The sequence below is a fragment of the Danio rerio genome, chromosome 14 (genome assembly GCF_052040795.2).
Source record: "Danio rerio strain M-AB ecotype USA chromosome 14, GRCz13ab, whole genome shotgun sequence".
NCBI classification, from domain to species: domain Eukaryota; kingdom Metazoa; phylum Chordata; class Actinopteri; order Cypriniformes; family Danionidae; genus Danio; species Danio rerio.
Genome location: NC_141034.1, coordinates 555,001 through 575,000, shown reverse-complemented (window position 1 = coordinate 575,000; position 20,000 = coordinate 555,001). Strand labels below are relative to the sequence as shown.

The following is a 20,000-nucleotide window of genomic DNA, read 5'->3' as shown; positions in this document are numbered from 1 at the left end:
GTGCGGTGATGCGGCTGAATTACAGCATTACTCCAGAGATGATGAGGAGGGATTTACTGTAGATGTGCAGGAACATGCAGATGAAGAGCAGATCTAGCCTGATCACATTACTGGCTCAGACGTCTGATAAACAGATGAGTAATGGAGACACGTCACGTTCACAAACACAAACACACACACACACACACACACCATCAATGCATGAGTGATCCTGCTGTACGGCGACACAGGTCACACTTTATTTTGATGGTCCGTTTGTTCAGTTTAAGTTACACTGCATCTGCATGCTAACTAATTCTCATTAGATTATAAGTAGACTGTTGGGGTTTGGGTGTAAGTTGACATGTACTTGCAAAGTATCTTCTAGTCAGTTAAACGTCTGTTGAAGGAGCAGCATCAGCAGATATTGAGCAGACAGTCTACTAATGCTCAAATGCACCATCAGCTTATAGTGTTACTGGAGAACATCTCAGAACTTTTCACATGTAAACAGCAGAGTTAAAACGAAATAATTAACATTTTTTCATTTGTGTTGTTCGTCACAGAAGCTGCGTTATCCACAAGAGAATATTCTGAATAGGCTTTCATATGCAAATGAGGGTGATTATGATAATGAGCTCATGTTTGTGAATGCGTTCGTAACCTCTGATCATTTATTATCATCTTTGGATATCAAAAGATTTGTCTGCTGAATTCACATGAGGGCGACACGGTGGATCACTGTGGCCTCACAGCAAGAAGGTCTCTAGTTCGAGCCTCGGCTGGGTCGGTTGGAGTGGAGTTTGCATGTTCTCCCTGTGTTGGCGTGGGTTTCCCCCGGGTGCTCCGGTTTCTCCCAAAGTCCAAACACATGTCCACAGTGCATCCGCTGTGTAAAACATATGCTGTGACAGTTGGCGGTTCATTCCGCTGTGGTGAGCCCTGATAAATAAGGGACTAAGCTGAAGGAAAATGAATGAATGGAATTCACATGAGCAATAGTCTTTTTAGTACAAACGTTCATATCAGATGTATTGCACACAGCTGGACAGCCCAAATGTTGGATGAAAATTTTCAATTCTATAATGACACTTTTCAAGCCAGTGTTGGGTTAATCAACTCAGAGTGTTCTAGATTGCACCTAAATCTCATCGCTCTTGTGTTGTAAAATTAAAAGTATATATATTTGTGCATCTCAGTGGCGCATTAGGTAGCACAATCGCCTCGCAGCAAGAAGGTCACTGGTTCAAGACTCGGCTGGGTCAGTTGGTATTTCTGTGTGGAGTTTGCATGTTCTCCCTGTGTTGGGTTTCCTCTGGGTGCTCCGGTTTCCCCCCGCAAGTCCAAAGACATGTGGTACATGTGAATTGGGTAGGCTAAATAGTGAATGAGTGTGTATGGATGTTTCCCTGTGATGGGTTGCAGCTGGAAGGGCATCCACTGCATAAAACATGTGCTAGATAAGTTGGTGGTTCATTCTGCTGTGGCAACCCCAGATTAATAAAGGGACTAAGCCGAAAAGAAAATGAATGAATGAACATATATATATATATAGATAGATAGATAAAGAGAGAGTATATGAGTCTTAACCCAACACTGAGGGATATTTTTAGCCTTTAACATTTTAAAGACAGTCAGGTTTGTCCATATCTGACCCATATCATTGGGTGAAAACAACCCAGCTTTTTCTCCTGAATATCCTTACTCTTTAATTGTACAATTAAAAGAAAATATATTGTGTGCATTACATTGATGAACAGACTACATCCTTAAAAAAAATTCTCAAACATGGATTAACCAAACGTTGGGTCATTTTTTTTTTACCCAAAAAGTTGGGTTTGTCCATATCTGACCCAGCATTGAGTTACAACAGCCAAGCATTTTACAGTGTAACTTGCATAAAAAAAAATAATCAGTTCATTCCTTCCTTCAGCTTAGTCCCTTTATTCATCAGCGGTCACCACAGTGGAATGAACCGACAACCTATCCAGCACGTTTTACACAGCAGATGTCCTTCTAGCCACAACCCAGCTCTGGGAAACACCCATACACACTCATTCACACACACACACACACACTCATACACTATATGGCCAATTTAAAGACTGTGGGGGAAACCGGAGCACCCGGAGGAAACCCATGTGAACATGAGGAGAACATGCAAACTCCACACAGAAACACCAACTGACCCAGCTGGGAAAATAATAAGTTATGCAGTGTTTTAGATGTGGTAAAGTCGATATAGATATGCAGTATTTTTATTTAGTACATACATTTAAACAGTTGTATAATCAGTGTTAAAGTGTGTGAGGCAGCAGACAGCAGATCTCCCAGGATCAGACACGGGTCACCGTGATTCAGGACTGAATGAATGAGAACACACATACTCACACACACACACACACACACACACACGTTTCCTTGTGCTCATCAGATAAACGCTAAGCTGACACCATGCTAATCTCTTTGTCTTCCCAGTGAGGATGAGGCGATTAGAGCGTGTGCTAGCAGCTTATTAGCATGTGTTATTAGTTCCACTAATCTGCAGGAACAACAGGCTCTGGAGGACTCTGAGCAGCGGGAAATCTGCCCTGTGTTTACCAGCAGCCTTTATTCTACTGTACTGCACACACCATGATCAACTCATGCATGCTGAAGATCAGTGTTAATCACATTCAGTGTTGGGTCAAATAGGGACATACCCAACCGCTGGGTAAAAAAAAATGTCATTTAAATTTAATTGTTTAATAATATGAGCGGTATGAAAGACTAAATAACTTTGAACAAACATGCTTGTCATATTTCTGGAAGAACACTTCTGGACTACACTATATAAATGCTGGATTTTTGTAACCTAATGTTGGGTCAAATATGGACAAACCCAACCGTTGGGTTAAAAAGTGTCATTTAAATTTATTGGAAAAAGTAAACAACTCAACATTTAGTGTAATGTCATTGTGTTCAAATATTTAGAACGATAATAAAGACGAAATAACTTTGAGCAGGCATTTACCCAACACTGCTGGAGGAAGAAGTAAGTAAACAAATGCTGGCTTTATTACCCAGAGTTGGGTCAGATATGAACAAACCCAACATTGGGTTAATTTTTTCAATGGAATATATCTTTAAACTTTTTAACACAGTGGCTCGGTTTGTCCTTATGTGACTCAACTTTGGGTTAAAACAACCCAGCATTGTTTAGATCTTTATTAGACAGTGCACTGATAAACAGACTGTAGTGCTGAGCCATTTAAATGTATTGGAAATGAGTAAGAACAATAACCCGGTGTGTAATGTCCTTGTGTTCAAATATGCAGAACAATATTAACTTTGCTGGAAGAAAACTCGTAACTACAGTAAACAAATGCTGACTTTCTGTTACCCAGCGTTGGGTCAAATATGTACAAACTCAACATTGGGTTCATTTTTTTCAACTGAATTTAACTGTTTTTTTTTAAGATTTATTTTTGGCCTTTATTATATAGGACAGTATTGAGACAGGAAGCAAAGTGTGAGAGCGAGAGAGAGGGTAGGGAAATGTCGTCGAGCCAGGATTCAAACTCGCGACGCCCTGACGTGCTATTGCACCATATGTCGGCGCACTAACCACTAGGCTATTGCGCCGACAACTTTAACTTTTTAACACAATGGTTCAGTTTGTCCTTATCTGACCCAACGTTGGGTTAAAGCCAGCATTTTAAAATCTTTTTTAGACACTGCATGTAGGTAGTGATGTTGCCTCACAGCAAAAAGGTCGCTGGTTCAATCCTCGGCTCAGTTGGCGTTTCTGTGTGGAGTTTGCATGTTCTCCCTGTGTTGGCGTGGGTTTGCTCCGGTTTCGCCAACAGTCCAAAGACATGCGATGCAGGCGAATTGGGTAGGCTAAATTGTCCGTAGTGTATGAGTGTGTGTGTAAATGAGTGTTTGTGGATGTTTCGCAGAGATGGGTTGCGCCTGGAAGGGCATCCGCTGCGTAAACATATGCTGGATAAGTTGGCGGTTCATTCCGCTGTGGGGACCCCAGATTAATAAAGGGACTAAGCTAACAAGAAAATGAGTGAATGAATAGACACTGCATTGGTAAACAGACTGCAGTGCTGAATGCATGCAGCCAATGAGTTTTAATCAGAGCAATTCTCAGCGAGAGTCACTGTAGCCCTCATCTGCTACACAAGCATTAGATCAAATATGGACGAACCCAACCGTTGGGTTAGAAAGTGTCATTTTAATTTATTTAAGAAATGAACAACAACAACACAATGTCTCTAACAGTTTTTTTAAGTGTTCAAATAGACAAAATAACTTTAAGCAAACACTTTCCTAACACTGCTGGAGGAAGAACACTCATAACTACAGTAAACAAATGTTACCCAGTGTAACCCTGCCAGTCCTACACCACCCAACCCGCTCTGAGCTGGGATTGAACCGATGATCTTCCGCATGGGAGTCGGTTGCTCTAACAAGGAGGCTAAAGACCATGACCTCTAGTGTCCATCGCTAGAGCACCTTTAGAGATCAGAGTGAGGTTTACCTGCACAGCACCTACTAGCTGGCCTCCGTTACACTCACCCCCCTAAACCTCACTCCTATCCGGATCACAGCACCAATGTAACCCCGCCGATCCTACACCACCCAACCCGCTCCAAGCTGGGATCGAACCCATGATCTTGCGCATGGGAGTCGGTTGTTCTAACAAGGAGGCTAAAGCACATAGTCTCTAGAGTCTGTCGCTAGTGCACCTTTAGAGATCAGAGGTTTACTTACACAGCACCCACTAGCTGGCCTCCGTTACACCAGCATTGGGTCAAATATAAACAAACCCATCATTGGGTGGATATTTCCAATTAAATGTAACTAAGAACTTTAACTCTGAACTTTTTAATGCAATTGTCCCAAAATTGGGTTAAAACAACACAGCATATTTCACATCGCACCTTTTAAAATCTGAATGTTTGCATGCAGCAGATTTAATCTCACTCGTTCTGTGAGAGATGCAGATGTTTGAGTCTCTATAACCGTCATCTGCTATACTAAAATATGTGTTGGGTCAAACATGGACAAACCCAATTATTTAACCCAATGTTCCGTTAAAACAACACAACATTTTTAATACCACCTAAAGCTCACTACTTTTTTATTGTAAAGTTCACTGTTGTATTCTATCCCTAATCTGCTATATTCTCTAAAAATGCTGGGTTGTTTAAACCAAACCTTGGGTCAAATATGGACAAACCCAACCGTTGGGGTAAAAAATGTAAATTAATGGAAAAATGAACAGCAACAACCCAGTGTATTTTAGAGTGCAATGTCTTTGTGTTCAAACGTGTAGAACATTATTAAAGACAAAATAACACCCATAACTACAGTAAACAAATGTAACCCAATGTTGGGTCAGATATCAACAAATCCAAAATTGGGTTAATTTTTCTATTAAATTTAACTTTGAACTTTTTAACTCAATGGTTTGATTTGTCCTTATTTGACCCAATGGGTTAAAAACAACCCAGCCTTTTTTAGATCGCACCTTGTAAGATCAATAGGATCTGTTTCAGACACTGCATTGATAGTCAGTCTGCAGTGCTGAGTTCATGCATGCAGCAAACGAGTTTTAATTAACATTCGTCCTCAGTGAGAGATGTTTGAGTCTCTCCGTAACCCTCATCTGCTCTTCATTTCGCAGGATCTCCATCGCCCGCTTCACCTTTCTGCCCGCAGGCTTGATATTTTAGCTGTAAATGGCATTCCTTCTGCCGTGTGCCTCACTGTTTTAAGCAGCCGGATTACATCTGTAAACTGTGCCGCCCCCAGCAGCGAAGCACACCCATATTTCAGCATTCCTGAGGGTTTGGGGCACAGATTAATGCTGGAGGCAGATGGCAGAGCAGGGTTGGAGCTGAGATGTTGTGGATTGAGGAGTTAATCTGTGCTGTTAGAATATCATACCATCTGTGTTTAATGAGTTAAGCCGAGCACAAACTCAAATCGTCACACCTGACAAAAGCCAAAGATATTCCCCAGATAACACTCACACTCTGGCACCATCCCTCAGAGTTACCAACAAACACTCACTCAACACTTGTTTACAGTTATCTGCCGTTTAGCAGCTCCCAACATGTGAGTTTTCATGCATTAGTCATTTATAGTGTATTATAGTGCGCATAACTCTTTATTAATGAATGCTGTAATAAACTGTAATAAATGCTGTAGAATACTTTCATTTTAACTACAGTAAACGGTGGTGTATTGTAGTATAATGTACCTATAGTTGCAGAAAACTACAGTTTATATTATTATGGCTCATTTGTTTATATTACTGTAGTTGTTACCATAGCAACTGTATAATAACCACAGCAGATCAGTTACTATAGTGGTTGGGTTACCATAGCAACTGTAGGATCACCACAGCAGATCAGTTACTATAGTGGTTGGGTTACCATAGCAACTGTAGGATCACCACAGCAGATCAGTTACTATAGTGGTTGTGTTACCATAGCAACTGTAGAATCACCACAGCAGATCATTTACTATAGTGGTTGTGTTACCATAGCAACTGTAGAATAACCACAGCAGATCAGTTACTATAGTGGTTGTGTTACTATAGCAACTGAAGAATCCTCACAGCTGATCAATCACAATAGTGGTTGTGTTACCATATCAACTGTAGAATCACCACGGCAGATCAGTTACTATAGTGGTTGTGTTACCATAGCAACTGTAGAATCACCACAGCAGATCAGTTACTATAGTGGTTGTGTTACCATAGCAACTGTAGGATCACCACAGCAGATCAGTTACTATAGCGGTTGTGTTACCATAGCAACTGTGCAATCGCCACAGCAGATCAGTTACTATAGTTGTTGCGTTACCATAGCAACTGTAGAATCACCACATCAATCACTACAGTTGTTGCGTTACCATAGCAACTGTAGAATTACCACAGCAGATCAATGCAAGTACTTTACTTTAGCATGGTTCGAAAACTATCCAAAGCAGAAATATGCAGGCTTGTGGCGTGAAATGAAATCATCTGTGGCAAATCTAAAGCTGATTTATTTCAGAAAGATTTTTCATCAGGTAACTTGTAAGCTGTGTAAACTGCGACTGTTGTTTTCTTTAGTTGTTGTTTGTGTGTTTTTAATTTAAGTCACTCGTTTGTTTACCTAAGTGAAAGTCAGACTTTCATTCTTACCTTTTTTTTTTATTTAAACCATAAAATCTTCCAGTTCCTAACAAACTTACAAGCCAACTGGTGCATAACGCTGTTTTATTTACTTGCCAAAGCCAATTTTTCACAGTCACTGCAGGACCCGGGACTGAAGTCATGGAAGACGGAGACTCGTTGTTAGCCCAGTATTTACAAACATCCTTTTCTCCTGTGTTTGTAGGTCTGCCATCTCTCAGCGGTTCGGGAACCGTGACAGTGCTTGTCGGTGATGTGAATGATAATATCCCATCATTCAGCTCGATGTCTTTCCACACCACCATTCCTGAAGATGCACCGACTGGCACAGACGTCTTGTTGCTCAACAGCTCCGATTCAGACGTGGGACTCAATGGAGTGATCAGGTACTACTGAAACCAAAAGCTACAGTATATGTCAAGGATAAAGTAGATCTAGGAGGTTGTTATCACACAATAAAGCCTGACAGGTTTATCAACAGCCCAATGTGAAGCGCAGCACTGTTGTATAAAACTGAAGGGTTCATTCTGAGAAAATAACCGTCTGGATATACTTTATCCTACTGATTATATGGCATAAATTTTATTTAAAACAATGTTCTGAGCTGTATTTGTTTATAAATTTGTTAATTAAACAACGCTGATGCAAGTGAAAACAGCTGATGGAGTATGCACTAACCTACATATATTTTCAGACACTAGATGGCGCCAAACACTTAAAAAAGTGAAGCTGACAAAAACAGCTGAATGGAGTATACACTAACCTGCACATTATTCAGATACAAGATGGCGCCAAACAGTCAAAAAGCTCAGCATGACAGTCGAGCAGACACATTTGAGTGTGGATGTACATATATGGTAGTGAATATATTCACTGATGATTATTCTCAGTTCCCGAATGAGCCACTGTTATTCAGCGGTTGTTATCTGGGAATAACACACCTTGGAATGTTGTGACTGACTAATCAGATTCAAGTATTTTAGACAGCCGTGTAATGAATATTTATACCACAAGTCTGTTGAATGCTTGATTCTGATTGGCTGATGAGCATTCTAAGGTGAGCGATTATTTCCAGATAAAGTAGTTCCGGCAGGTTTTGAGCAGCTCCACATCACTGCTGAATGATTTCACAGTTACAACAGTCAAAAATCACACCAGAACACAACAGGAGGAGATGTGGAAGAAACTAGTGTACACACAGGAGCTGTTTAAGAAGGACAAACACCTGATAATTGTTGAAACCTGCTGAGGAGACTGGAATATACGTGCAATAATTGACCCAAGGGCTTATCTACTAGTAATTCAATCACCTGCCGTCAGTTATTCCTTACTTACTTAATAGTTTCTTCATGACTGCCCCCCTCCAAAAAAAAGCCACGTCACGCAAAAACACTACCCATCACTTGCGCATCTCTAAAGTCCCCCTGCGTGAGCTCATGTGGGGGCAACGTGTTCCACTTTCCCAAAACATGCTAATGAAGATGATAATGAAGTATGACAGATAGATCCGAGCCAATCGGGGGGATTTGACAGTAGGGGGCTTCAGTTCTTAAAGGGACAGTTCACCCAAATCTTTAAATTCTGTCATCATATCCTTGTCCTCTACTTGTTCCAAACCTGATGTTGAAAACAAAGGAAAATATGCTGAAGAATGCTGGAAAAAGCAGCCCCTGACTTCAATATTATTTCTGTCCCCTCTATTGAAGTCAATAGCTGCATTTTCCAGCATTCTTCACAATTTTAGTCCAGCAAAAGAGGGAATGTTTACAACCACTATGATAAATAATCTTCGTTTTTTGGGCGAACTTTCTCGTTAATAGTTTACAGAACCATCTCGATCCATCATAGTTCTCACAGATCATGTGGCGTTCATGAACTGTGCAGAAGATGCGTGACTGTGGGTGATGTTGTCATCTTGCTAGGGTTGTTTTTTCACACGTTGTTCCGTAATGTGAGGAATTCCCATCTCACTGACACAGTCGCACAGTGAAGTTGCCATGTGTGCATGTTGCTGTCAGAACACATTTGTGTCACAAGCCCCAAAAATGAACCCCACTGAAACTCAAAGCAGCATGGGAACGGCTCGAAAGGGGTGTTTCTGATTAACGCAAGATGCTTAGCTCAGACAATGTGCTTTAGGAGTTATGAAAAGACATTTCTGCCACATAAGATACAAAGCTTAGAGGTTTTGCTTCTAAGAATTTGCCTCAAGGCAGGTGCCAACATGATACAGACAGAAAAATATATAAATTTGTAGCCTTCTTGTAGCACAAATTGTTATAGCAAAGCTAAAGTCGTGAGTTTGACTGCTTGGAAATGCAAGCACTGATTAAATTTATACATTGAAAAGTACTGTACGCAGTGTTGGTTAAGTTTCGCTTCTAATGACTTTTTTTTCTGAAAAATAACTTTACTCAAAAGGTGAATTACATAAGTTGACTACTTAAACCTAATATACATCTCAAAGCATATCATATATTGACAATTTATAGTTTTTCAAGTTACTTTACAGCTAATTACAACCAACACTGGGTGACTGTAAGCCACTTTGAGTGAATACATAAATATACATAACAGTAAGAATCAAATGTTTTGATGTGTGTCTAGTTGACAAAGAACATATTTGATTTACAAAGCTGACAGAAACGAAAACAGCTGATGAAGTATACACTAACCTGTGCATTATTCAGACACTAGATGGAGATACACAGTCAAAAACACAACAGAGACTAAAACAGCTGATGGAGTATACACTAACCTGTGCATTAATGAGACACTAGATGGAGACAAACAGTCAAAAACACAACAGACACTAAAACAGCTGATGGAGTATACACTAACCTGCGCATTATTCAGACACTAGATGGAGACAAACAGTCAAAAACACAACAGAGACTAAAACAGCTGATGGAGTATACACTAACCCTTGCATTATTCAGACACTAGATGGGGACAAACAGTCAAAAACACAACAGAAACTAAAACAGCTGATGGAGTATACACTAACCTGCGCATTATTCAGACACTAGATGGAGACACAGTCAAAAACACAACAGACACTAAACAGCTGATGGAGTATACACTAACCCTTGCATTATTCAGACACTAGATGGAGACAAACAGTCAAAAACACAACAGAGACTAAAACAGCTGATGGAGTATACACTTTCCTGTGCATTATTCAGACAAAGAACATATTTGATTTAATGGATAAACCGAATTTGCTCTGTTTGTGATTTGCAGCTACAGTCTGAGTGGTGGAGATGGTCAGTTCTCCATTAACCCGTCCACAGGACTGATCATTACAAGCTCCTTGTTGGATCGAGAGACACGAGCGAGTTACCAGCTGCTGGTAGTGGCATCAGACGGAGGGCAGCCCACGCCACTATCCAGCTCTGCTACAGTGTCCGTGGTGGTGGCAGATATCAACGATAACCCTCCGCGGTTTCACCATCATCCATACGTCACACACATACCTGCCTCTACTTCCACAGGTGGGTCTTCTATGATGCACGGATGCACTTAATTTACTCTGTCTGATCTGTAAGTAATGGCTTTTAATCTGTTGTTTTCAGGCTCACTCGTCTTTGCGGTCACGGTAACAGATGAAGATTCTGGATCAAATTCCCAACTTCACTATTCCCTCACCGGACGCAATTCAGAAAAGTTCAAGATAGACCCAATCAGAGGTGCCATCACTGCCAGTGAAAAACTCACAGGGAGTTCAGAGGTCACTTTCACGGTCCATGTAAAAGATGGAGGGACCAATCCTAAAACAGACAGCACAACGGTTACAGTTCGCTTCGTTACTGGAGGAGACTTCCCACATATTAAACTCAAGGACAAAGCCTTCACCTTCCCAGAAAACCAACCCACAAACACCATTGTGACTAAGGTGACTGGGTCCTCACCTAGGGCAGGTCCTTTGTCGTATTACATAGCAAGTGGAAACCTGGACAATGCCTTCCACATAGATCAACTTTCAGGGGAGCTGTCTATCAGAAAACCTCTGGACTATGAGAATATTGAGAAGTACGTTTTGTGGATTGAGGCTCGAGATCAAGGATTCCCTCCTTATTCCGCATATGAAAAAGTAGAGATCGCAGTGTTGGATGTTAACGATAACCACCCTGTTTTTGAGCAAGAGCCATTCCATGCTGAGATTTTAGAAAATCTCTCACCTCAACGTGTGCTTGTAGTCTCCGCTTTAGACCAGGATAGCGGACCAAATGGGCAGCTGGAATATGCCATAATTGATGGAAACAAAGAAAACAGTTTTAACATCAACCGGGCAACTGGGGAAATCCGCACAACACGACCACTGGATCGAGAAAAGGTTGCTCAGTATTCCTTGAGAGTGAAGGCAACAGATAGAGGCATGCCTCCGAAAAGTACAGCAGTCAAAGTCTTAATCAGTGTGTTGGATGTTAATGATAACGCTCCCAGATTCTCAAAAATCTTCAGCGCCACTGTACCTGAAAACGCACCAGTGGGATTCACTGTCACCCGAGTGACCACCACGGATGAGGATGCAGGTGCTAATGCTATAAGCCGATACTCCATCACTGACGCAAGTCTTCCCTTCATCATCCACCCCAGCACAGGAGACATCACGATCAGTAGACCTCTGAACAGAGAAGACACAGACCACTACATTGCCAAAGTCTCAGCACACGATTCAGGGTGGACTGTTAGCACAGATGTCACGATATTTGTAACAGATATTAACGATAACGCCCCAAGATTTAGCAAGCCATCATATTATTTAGACTACCCTGAGCTAACTGAGATTGGCTCCATTGTGACACAAGTCTCCGCAACAGATCCTGACGAGGGATTCAATGGGAAAATATTTTACTTTATCAGATCTCAAACGGAGTACTTCCGAATCAACTCCAGTTCTGGTGAGATCTTCATTAAACAGCAGCTGAGGTATCAAAACTCTAGTGGCCACAACAACATCAATGTAAACCGGCATAGTTTCATTGTCACTGCTTCAGACCGAGGCATCAAGCCGCTCATGAGCGAAACCACAGTTATGATCAACGTAGTTGATAGCAATGATAACCCACCCACATTCGAATCTCCTTCATACTTCACTCCTGTTACTAAAAGTGTGAAGGTCGGTACCAGACTTCTCAAAGTAACAGCCTACGATAAGAAGGACTTTGGGCTCAACTCTGAAATAGAGTATGCGATATCTGGAGGTAACAGTTCCAACAAGTTCCGCTTGGATAAACAAACTGGATCAGTTACAGTAGCCTCCTCCCTCGCTGCAGACACAAATAAAGTTTACCTGCTTGAAATAACGGCGAGTGACAAAGGGAACCCTCCTCTCTCTGATAGGACAACAGTGAAAATAGCTGTGACAGAAGAGAACCATCATACTCCTGAGTTTTCACAGAACCAAGTAACCGTCACGGTGTCTGAAGCTCTGACTGTCGGCACAGCAATCCGTACACTTTCAGCTCGAGATAAAGACAAGGACAAACAAATGAATGGCCTTATCACGTACAACATCTCATCAGGTAATGACGATGGCTTGTTTTCAGTTCACAGTCAAACTGGTGTTTTATCCCTAGCAAAGACACTGGATTACGAAACAAAACAGAAGCATGAACTCAGAGTGTCTGCAACAGACGGAGGGTGGATCGCCAAGACAAGCTATGTCACAGTTAACATCCAGGTCACTGATGTAAATGATAACCCCCCTGTGTTTGACCCAGTTGAATACTTCCCAGTCGTTCAGGAGAATGTCCCCAGTGGCACTACTGTGGTTAAAATGAATGCAACTGATAAAGACTCGGGTTCAAACGCCCTGATGGCATACGTGATTCAGTCCTCAGACAGTGACTTGTTCATAATTGACCCCAATACAGGAATCATCACTACACAAGGTTTCCTGGACTATGAAGCTAAACAGGTGTACCACCTGACTGTCAAAGCCTTTAACGTACCAGATGAAGAAAGATGCAGCTTTGCATATGTTAACATTCAGCTGAAAGGTGCTAATGAGTACGTCCCGCGTTTTGTGTCAAAGCAGTACTACTTTGAGATCTCAGAGGCAGCGCCTAAAGGCACAGTTGTTGGGGAGGTGTTTGCTAGCGACAGAGACTTGGGAGAAGATGGTGTAGTGTATTACCTGATTTTTGGGAGAAGCAGAAAAAGGGGGTTCAGCATTAATAAGAAAACAGGCCAGATCTACGTCTCAGGATCACTTGATCGCGAAAAAGAAGAGAAGATTTCCCTGAAAGTCTTAGCTAAGAACGCAGGCAGCATAAGGGGGGCAGATATTGATGAGGTGCTTGTGAACATTACAGTTCTGGACGCCAACGATCCTCCGGTATTCACCCAGGAACTCTATGACGTTCAGGTGAATGAGGGTCTGTCTCCTGGTGGCCTGGTTACATTTGTTAGTGCTGAGGATTCAGATTCTGTACCTAGCTGGAGCAGATTCACCTATGCCATCGCTGCCAACCATGAAAGAAATACCTTCACCATCAACCCCCAGACAGGACAGGTGTCTGTTGCATCAGAACTGGACCGGGAAACTGTCCCCGTGTATAACCTCACCATCCTGGCAGTCGACTCAGGTTCTCCAGCTGCCACTGGTAGTGCCATTTTAATTGTGACCCTTGAAGATATTAACGATAACGGACCGACTTTGGTGACTACATATGGGGAGGTGATGGAGAACCAGAGGGCAGGAACACCTGTGATGACACTCAGTTCAAGAGATCCAGATCTTGCACCAAATCAAGGCCCATTCACATACAGTCTCGTCAGCACAGGGGCAGCATCCAGCTACTTCACCATCAGTCCAACTGGGGAGCTCACCACCAGCCGGGAGGTCGACCGAGAGCAGATAAGCGATTTCTACCTCTCTGTGCTCATCAAAGACTCAGGAATTCCTCAGATGTCCTCAACAGGAACTGTCCACATCAAAGTCAATGATCAGAATGATAATCCCTCGGAGTCTCGCTCTGTGGAGATCTATGTCCATTATTTTGGAAATATGTTCCCTGGAGGATCCCTGGGGGTGGTGAAGCCACAGGATCCGGATATCCAAGACACGTTTCAGTGTTCTCTGACTCCGCCAGCGGCTCTCCTCTTCAGCATTCCCACCGGAACCTGTGACCTCATCTCTAACAGTCGCTCCACAGATGGAACGTTTGATTTATCAGTGCGTAGCAACGATGGCGTCCACAGTGCTGTCAACAGCCATGTGCGTGTTTTCTTCATTGGGTTTAACAATGCCACAGTGGACAACAGCATCCTGATACGTGTCACCACCAAAAGCGCAAGTGACTTCCTTTCCAATCACTACCTCAGTTTCTTGCGCATCGCCAATTCACAGTTAGCCGGTCTAGGCACTGGAGTCCAGATCTATGGGGTGTTTGAACTTAACAACAGTACTTTTTTAACAGCTGCAGTCAAGAGAGGTCACAGCCAGTACGTCAATCCAAGTGGAGTAGCAACATTCTTCCAGAGCATTAAAGAGGTTCTGCACAGACAAAGTGGAGTTAAGATTGACTCCGTGGACCATGATCCCTGCTCCCACAATCCATGTCAAAATGGGGGCAGCTGCAAGAGGCGGCTGGGTGTTGGCCCAGAAATGAAGACTGAGGAGAGTGTCCCGGTTATCCTCGTCTCAAATCAGCCCCTACAGCCGTACGCCTGTAACTGCAGGCCAGGGTATGCCGGTGCCCTTTGTGAAACGGATATCGATGAGTGCCAGCCGACACCTTGCCACAATGGTGGAACTTGCCACAACTTGGTGGGAGGATTCTCATGCACGTGCCCAGACGGTTTCACTGGGATGGCTTGTGAGAGGGACGTCAACGAGTGCCTTTCGAACCCATGCCAGAATGGGGCACTATGCCAGAATTACCCCGGAGGCTTTAACTGCCTGTGCAAGTCTGGATTTGCAGGTACAGTCTAACCATAATTAGCATTTTGCCAGTAACACAGATGTTAGTCGAGGCACACAGCTTGCACACAAGTTTGTTAACATTTTAGGCCAAGAAAAATATTTGCTTCTAAGTAATTGGAGGGGTGTTGTAACCCAAGCATACAGTGGCCCTTGCCAAAAGCAGTTTGCTGTTAGGGTCACAGACTGGGAGGTATCAGCTGTGATGCAGATCAACTTGTCATGTTTACTTTAATGAAAGGAGATCATCAGATTCTCACCCTAATAAGGACATAGAAGGCCACGAACCGCCCTCAGATTTCATGAGTGTTTTTGAGTTGATCTGTGTGTATATTGTTTGACTCTGAGAGAGATCTATGAGTTTAAGAGCCATCTGGCTGTATTTGGTCTATTTTATAGCATAGGAAAAAATGCATTGATTTTTTTTTTTAAATGCAGAGATCTATTGAGGGAGAAAATCATCTATGTAAAAGGCTTTGTTATGTAGCGTGAGGCATGTTTTTAAATCTGTGATGAATACTTTATTTGAGTGACACTAAATGTGTTTATGGAAGCGCAGTCTGTGTTTGTGATGGTCAGCTTTGCATAAGCACGTGTGATAGCCTTGACTTGAATCCGCTCTGTTTGGGCAGGTGTTGGCTGTAGCTTTTGGACATTGTTTTCAAGATGGAGACATAACAGACGTTTAGTTTCAGGCTCTGAGTCATTACCATTCATTTTTTTGTACTCTGATCATAACAAACGCCTGCAGTGTGTTCACATCAGGCCCCAGATGAATGGGGCTGCTAGCGAATTACACCTATTGACTTACAGTAGTGTGCATGCACTCCAGTTGAACCCCACACTTCCTGTTATGCTAGCGGTGATGGAGTTTTCGATGAGTCTTCATGCCATTTGTCTTCGAGTGCTGCATGCACAAGCAGAACATTGAGCTCAAATTAAGTTCATGCTTGATTGTTTGTATGTGCATCTTGTTTTATTTGTGTGTGTGTGTGTGTGTGTTATATCAGCAACTCTCTCATGGGTCTCCCAGAACCAGTCCATCTGATGTATATGTGCACAGCTTATATCAGGGGTCACCAAACTTGTTCCTGGAGGGCCGGTGTCTTACAGATTTTAACTCCAACCCTAATCAAACACACCTGAACAAGCTAATCAAGGTCTTACTAGGTATACTTAAAACACCCAGGCAGGTGTGTTGAGGCAAGTTAGACCCTGCAGGGACACCCGCCCTCCTGGACCGGGATTGGTGACTCCTGGCTTATACCTTCCTGACAGACTTTTACCATCTCTTTCTTAGAATTGTGGGTCATTTTACAAGGTGTAAGACTTCAAGCTGTTTGTATTAAAAAGATAAAGTGCCCGAGCCATGTGTGTGAGAGAAAGAAAACACAAGGGATTGTGGGAGCCCCATGTGAGAACGGTCATTTCCATGTGTGTCATGCTCACCTCATTGTTTTCATTGGTGTTGTTTCATGACTTCAGGGAAAGCCTGTGACTCCGTCATCAATTACTGTGAGTGTAACCCCTGTTTTAATGGGGGTTCCTGCCAGAACCGTGTGGAAGGCTATTACTGTCACTGTCCTTTTGGTAAGTCATCATTTCAGCCAGCTCAAGGTCCTGCACTTAATACTAGACTGTGTGTGAGACTGTAATAGAAGATGCAGAAACAAATGTGTTGTAGATTACAGATAATGAACTGCAGTGTGAAGTCGTCAGTTCACACATACCATGTTAACTGGCCATCCATATTTTCTGCTCGGCACTTCGGATGTCATGAATTGCCTTGAATTTCTCCCTGCGAGAAATTCTCGCGCCGCAGACAGTCACTAAATCACTCTCTCAATCCCCCGCAGGTGTGTTTGGAAAGCACTGTGAACTCAACAGTTACGGATTTGAGGAGCTCTCCTACATGGAGTTTCCCAGCCTCGACCCCAACAACAACTACATCTATATCAAGTTCGCCACACTGAAGGAAAACGCCTTGCTCATGTACAATCACGATAATCAAACCGGGGACAAGGCGGAGTTTCTGGCCCTGGAGATCTTGGAAGGCAGAATGAGGTTCTCGTTTAACTTGGGAAGCGGTGCCTACAAGCTCATGACGAGCATCCGGGTCTCGGACGGCCAGTTCCACACGGTCATCGCCAGAAGGGCAGGAATGGTGAGTCCTTTCTGTCTGTCGATCTGTTCACAAGCTACTGAAGTGCTTCAAAACAGTTGTCTTGACTTTTATGGCAATGCGGTGGCGCAATGGGTAGCACTTTCGCCTCACAGAAAGAAGATTGCTGGTTCGACCCTCGGCTTGGTCAGTTCTGTGTGGAGTTTGCATGTTTTCCCTGTGTTCGTGTGGGTTTCCGCCGGGTGCTCCGGTTTCCCCCACAGTCCAAACACATGTAGTACAGATGAATTGAGTATGCTAAAATTGACCATTGTGTATATGAATAAGTGTGTATGGGTGTTTTCCTAGTGGTTGCAGCTGGAAGGGCATCCACTGCGTAAAACATATGCTGGATAAGTTGGCGGTTCATTCTGCTGTGGCGACCCCAGATTAATAAAGGAACTAAGCCCAAAATGAATGAATGATTTTTATTCTGTGATCTTGGGTTTCATTCATTCATTTTCTTGTCGGCTTAGTCCCTTTATTAATCCGGGGTCGCCACAGCGGAATGAACCGTCAACTTATCCAGCAAGGGTTAGGGTTCCCATCTCTGGGAAACATCCACACACACATTCACACACACACACTCATACACTACGGACAATTTAGCCTACCCAATTCACCTGTACCGCATGTCTTTGGACTGTGGGGGAAACTGGAGCACCCGAAGGAAACGCGAAGGCAGGGAGAACATGCAAACTCCACACAGAAACGGCGAGGTTCAAACCAGCGACCTTCTTGCTGTGAGGCGACAGCACTACCTACTGTGCCACTGCCTCGCCCTGTTCTTGGGTTTTTAGAAAGTAAGCAATCTCCAGCTGGTTGATCTTTAAGGTTTTTCACACTGCACTAAGCATGTTCCAGTTCCCCTGTGAACCACAGTGCACCGCCCCCCCACACTCCTCCAGCATCTTTGACCTGAAAAACTCTGAAGAGCCTGTTTTAGTTCAGAAATACAGGTCTTGTGTCTTGTGTAGTCAGATTGAAATGCGGACTTTGGAAAACAGAGGCTGAGCTATCCACAACTGCCCTCTGATTGGTCGTTTATTGGGCTATTGGACTATTGCAAATCATTCACTGATCATATGATCATCAAACATGATAAATGCAGAAGCCAGCAAAAAATTATGTCTATAGTGAGCATGAATATATATATATATATATAAATATATTATAATAGTAGTGTGCAGGGGGACTTTATTTTAATTGAAATGCATGGACATGGAGTGTTTTCAGTCAAACATGCAGTGTTAAAATGATTATGCACTAGTGTAAATACACCCTGAGTACATGAATGATTATCTAAGACCTTTAGTTCAGGATTTGTAAGATTATAAACTCAGACGTCTGCTGTGAATTTAGCATCATCCCAAAGAATGTGTTTAATCACCAGGAATTATGGAGATTTTCCCTTCACAGGCGTCCCCATGAGAAACAACTGCCATCTGAATGGAGCTTTACAGATTTTTGGTGCTATTATAGTAATGAAATGCCAAAAATGTACAGTGTGAGAACATGCAAAGGAGAACGTTAACCCGTGCTCTGTTAAAGGGGCAGTTCACCTTTTCACTCGCCCCATTGGCAGATTATTCTGCTTGTTTTAAGGAAAAACTCACTTCATTTTGGATTCGTTATTTGTGTAAACGAGACAAGATTTGTTATTCGTCTAGAAAATGCTCCTTTATTTAAGAATTTTTAAATATTTAGACTATAAACTCTAAGGAAGGCATTTTCAAACAAATTGCATGTTTCTGGCATCTCGTCGTGTTGTCAGAACACAGTGTTAAAGTCTAAACTCTTATCAGTCTGTAGTTGTTTATCATGCGTTGGTAAAAAGTCATGCAGCTCCTCAGCATTGTGCTGTCCGACTGATATGAGCATTTTTCCTGTGTGTCGTGGGCCTCAGCGAAGGCCTGAGAACCGGCCCCGGCGGTGCAATAAAGAGAACCTGATCCGTGTGTTTGGAGAAGCGGATGTGGGTCACTTCGGTGGTTCTGTAGGACTCTTTTCTTTTTTCTCTCTAGACGTGAGCTTGAGCAGATGTTAAAGTCATACACGGCCCCTTGTTTTCCCCCCGTGGAGAGAGCCGGACTCTGACAGTCAAGGGTACTGTTGTTTAGTTAAGACGTCCCAGTTTACCCCGCAGCCAGATGCGCTGGATTCTGGCACGCTGTCTCCGGGGCTCCTGCAAAAACTGCTTCTCTTTCTTTGAGTTTGTGTCTTGTTTCTAGTCCAAATGTCTACAAATTCTGAAATCAAGAAGCATTTAATAGACAAGCAAAAATATAGTGTTGTTATTAGAAATAATGAGTGTAAATGAAGTGAGATTTTCCTTAAAACAAGCTGAATAGTCTGACAGTGGAGAGAAAGTATCTTGCTTTTCCTTTTGACATGAGATTATTTTGCAGTGCATACAGTATTAAGTGATTATGTCAGTTTATTATAATGTATTATGTCAACAAAGCTCATCAAAGTAGTGTTTCCACCTTGAATTATTTTGTTAAATCAATTAATTAGAATTTTCAATTGCAGCATCATTTCAATTAAAATGCCTGGATTTATTTTTGGATTGCAGATATTACATTTTAAATTGCATGCAGTATATTGCACTTATCTGGGTAAAAATGGGAGGTTTAACCCAACATTGCAATTAGGTATCATTGCAGCCCAAAGACCTCCAAGCGGGAGGGATTGGCTGGGTGACCTCCAAGTGGGAGGGACTTACGCCGCAAGTAGGTGTAGTAGACATT

At 42.6% G+C, this 20,000-nt stretch overlaps 1 protein-coding gene across 1 annotated transcript in view; it reads left to right on the top strand.

Moving 5' to 3' along the window:
• The window catches only part of fat4 (FAT atypical cadherin 4), a 104,202-nt gene that overhangs the window by 67,647 nt on the left and 16,555 nt on the right, over nucleotides 1-20,000 (top strand). Inside the window, exons 8-12 of the mRNA XM_087280989.1 lie at nucleotides 7,365-7,545; nucleotides 10,403-10,653; nucleotides 10,735-15,090; nucleotides 16,575-16,679; nucleotides 16,946-17,253. Coding sequence (XP_087137115.1) covers nucleotides 7,365-7,545; nucleotides 10,403-10,653; nucleotides 10,735-15,090; nucleotides 16,575-16,679; nucleotides 16,946-17,253 — 5,201 coding nt within the window. The remainder of the gene's footprint in view (nucleotides 1-7,364; nucleotides 7,546-10,402; nucleotides 10,654-10,734; nucleotides 15,091-16,574; nucleotides 16,680-16,945; nucleotides 17,254-20,000) is intronic.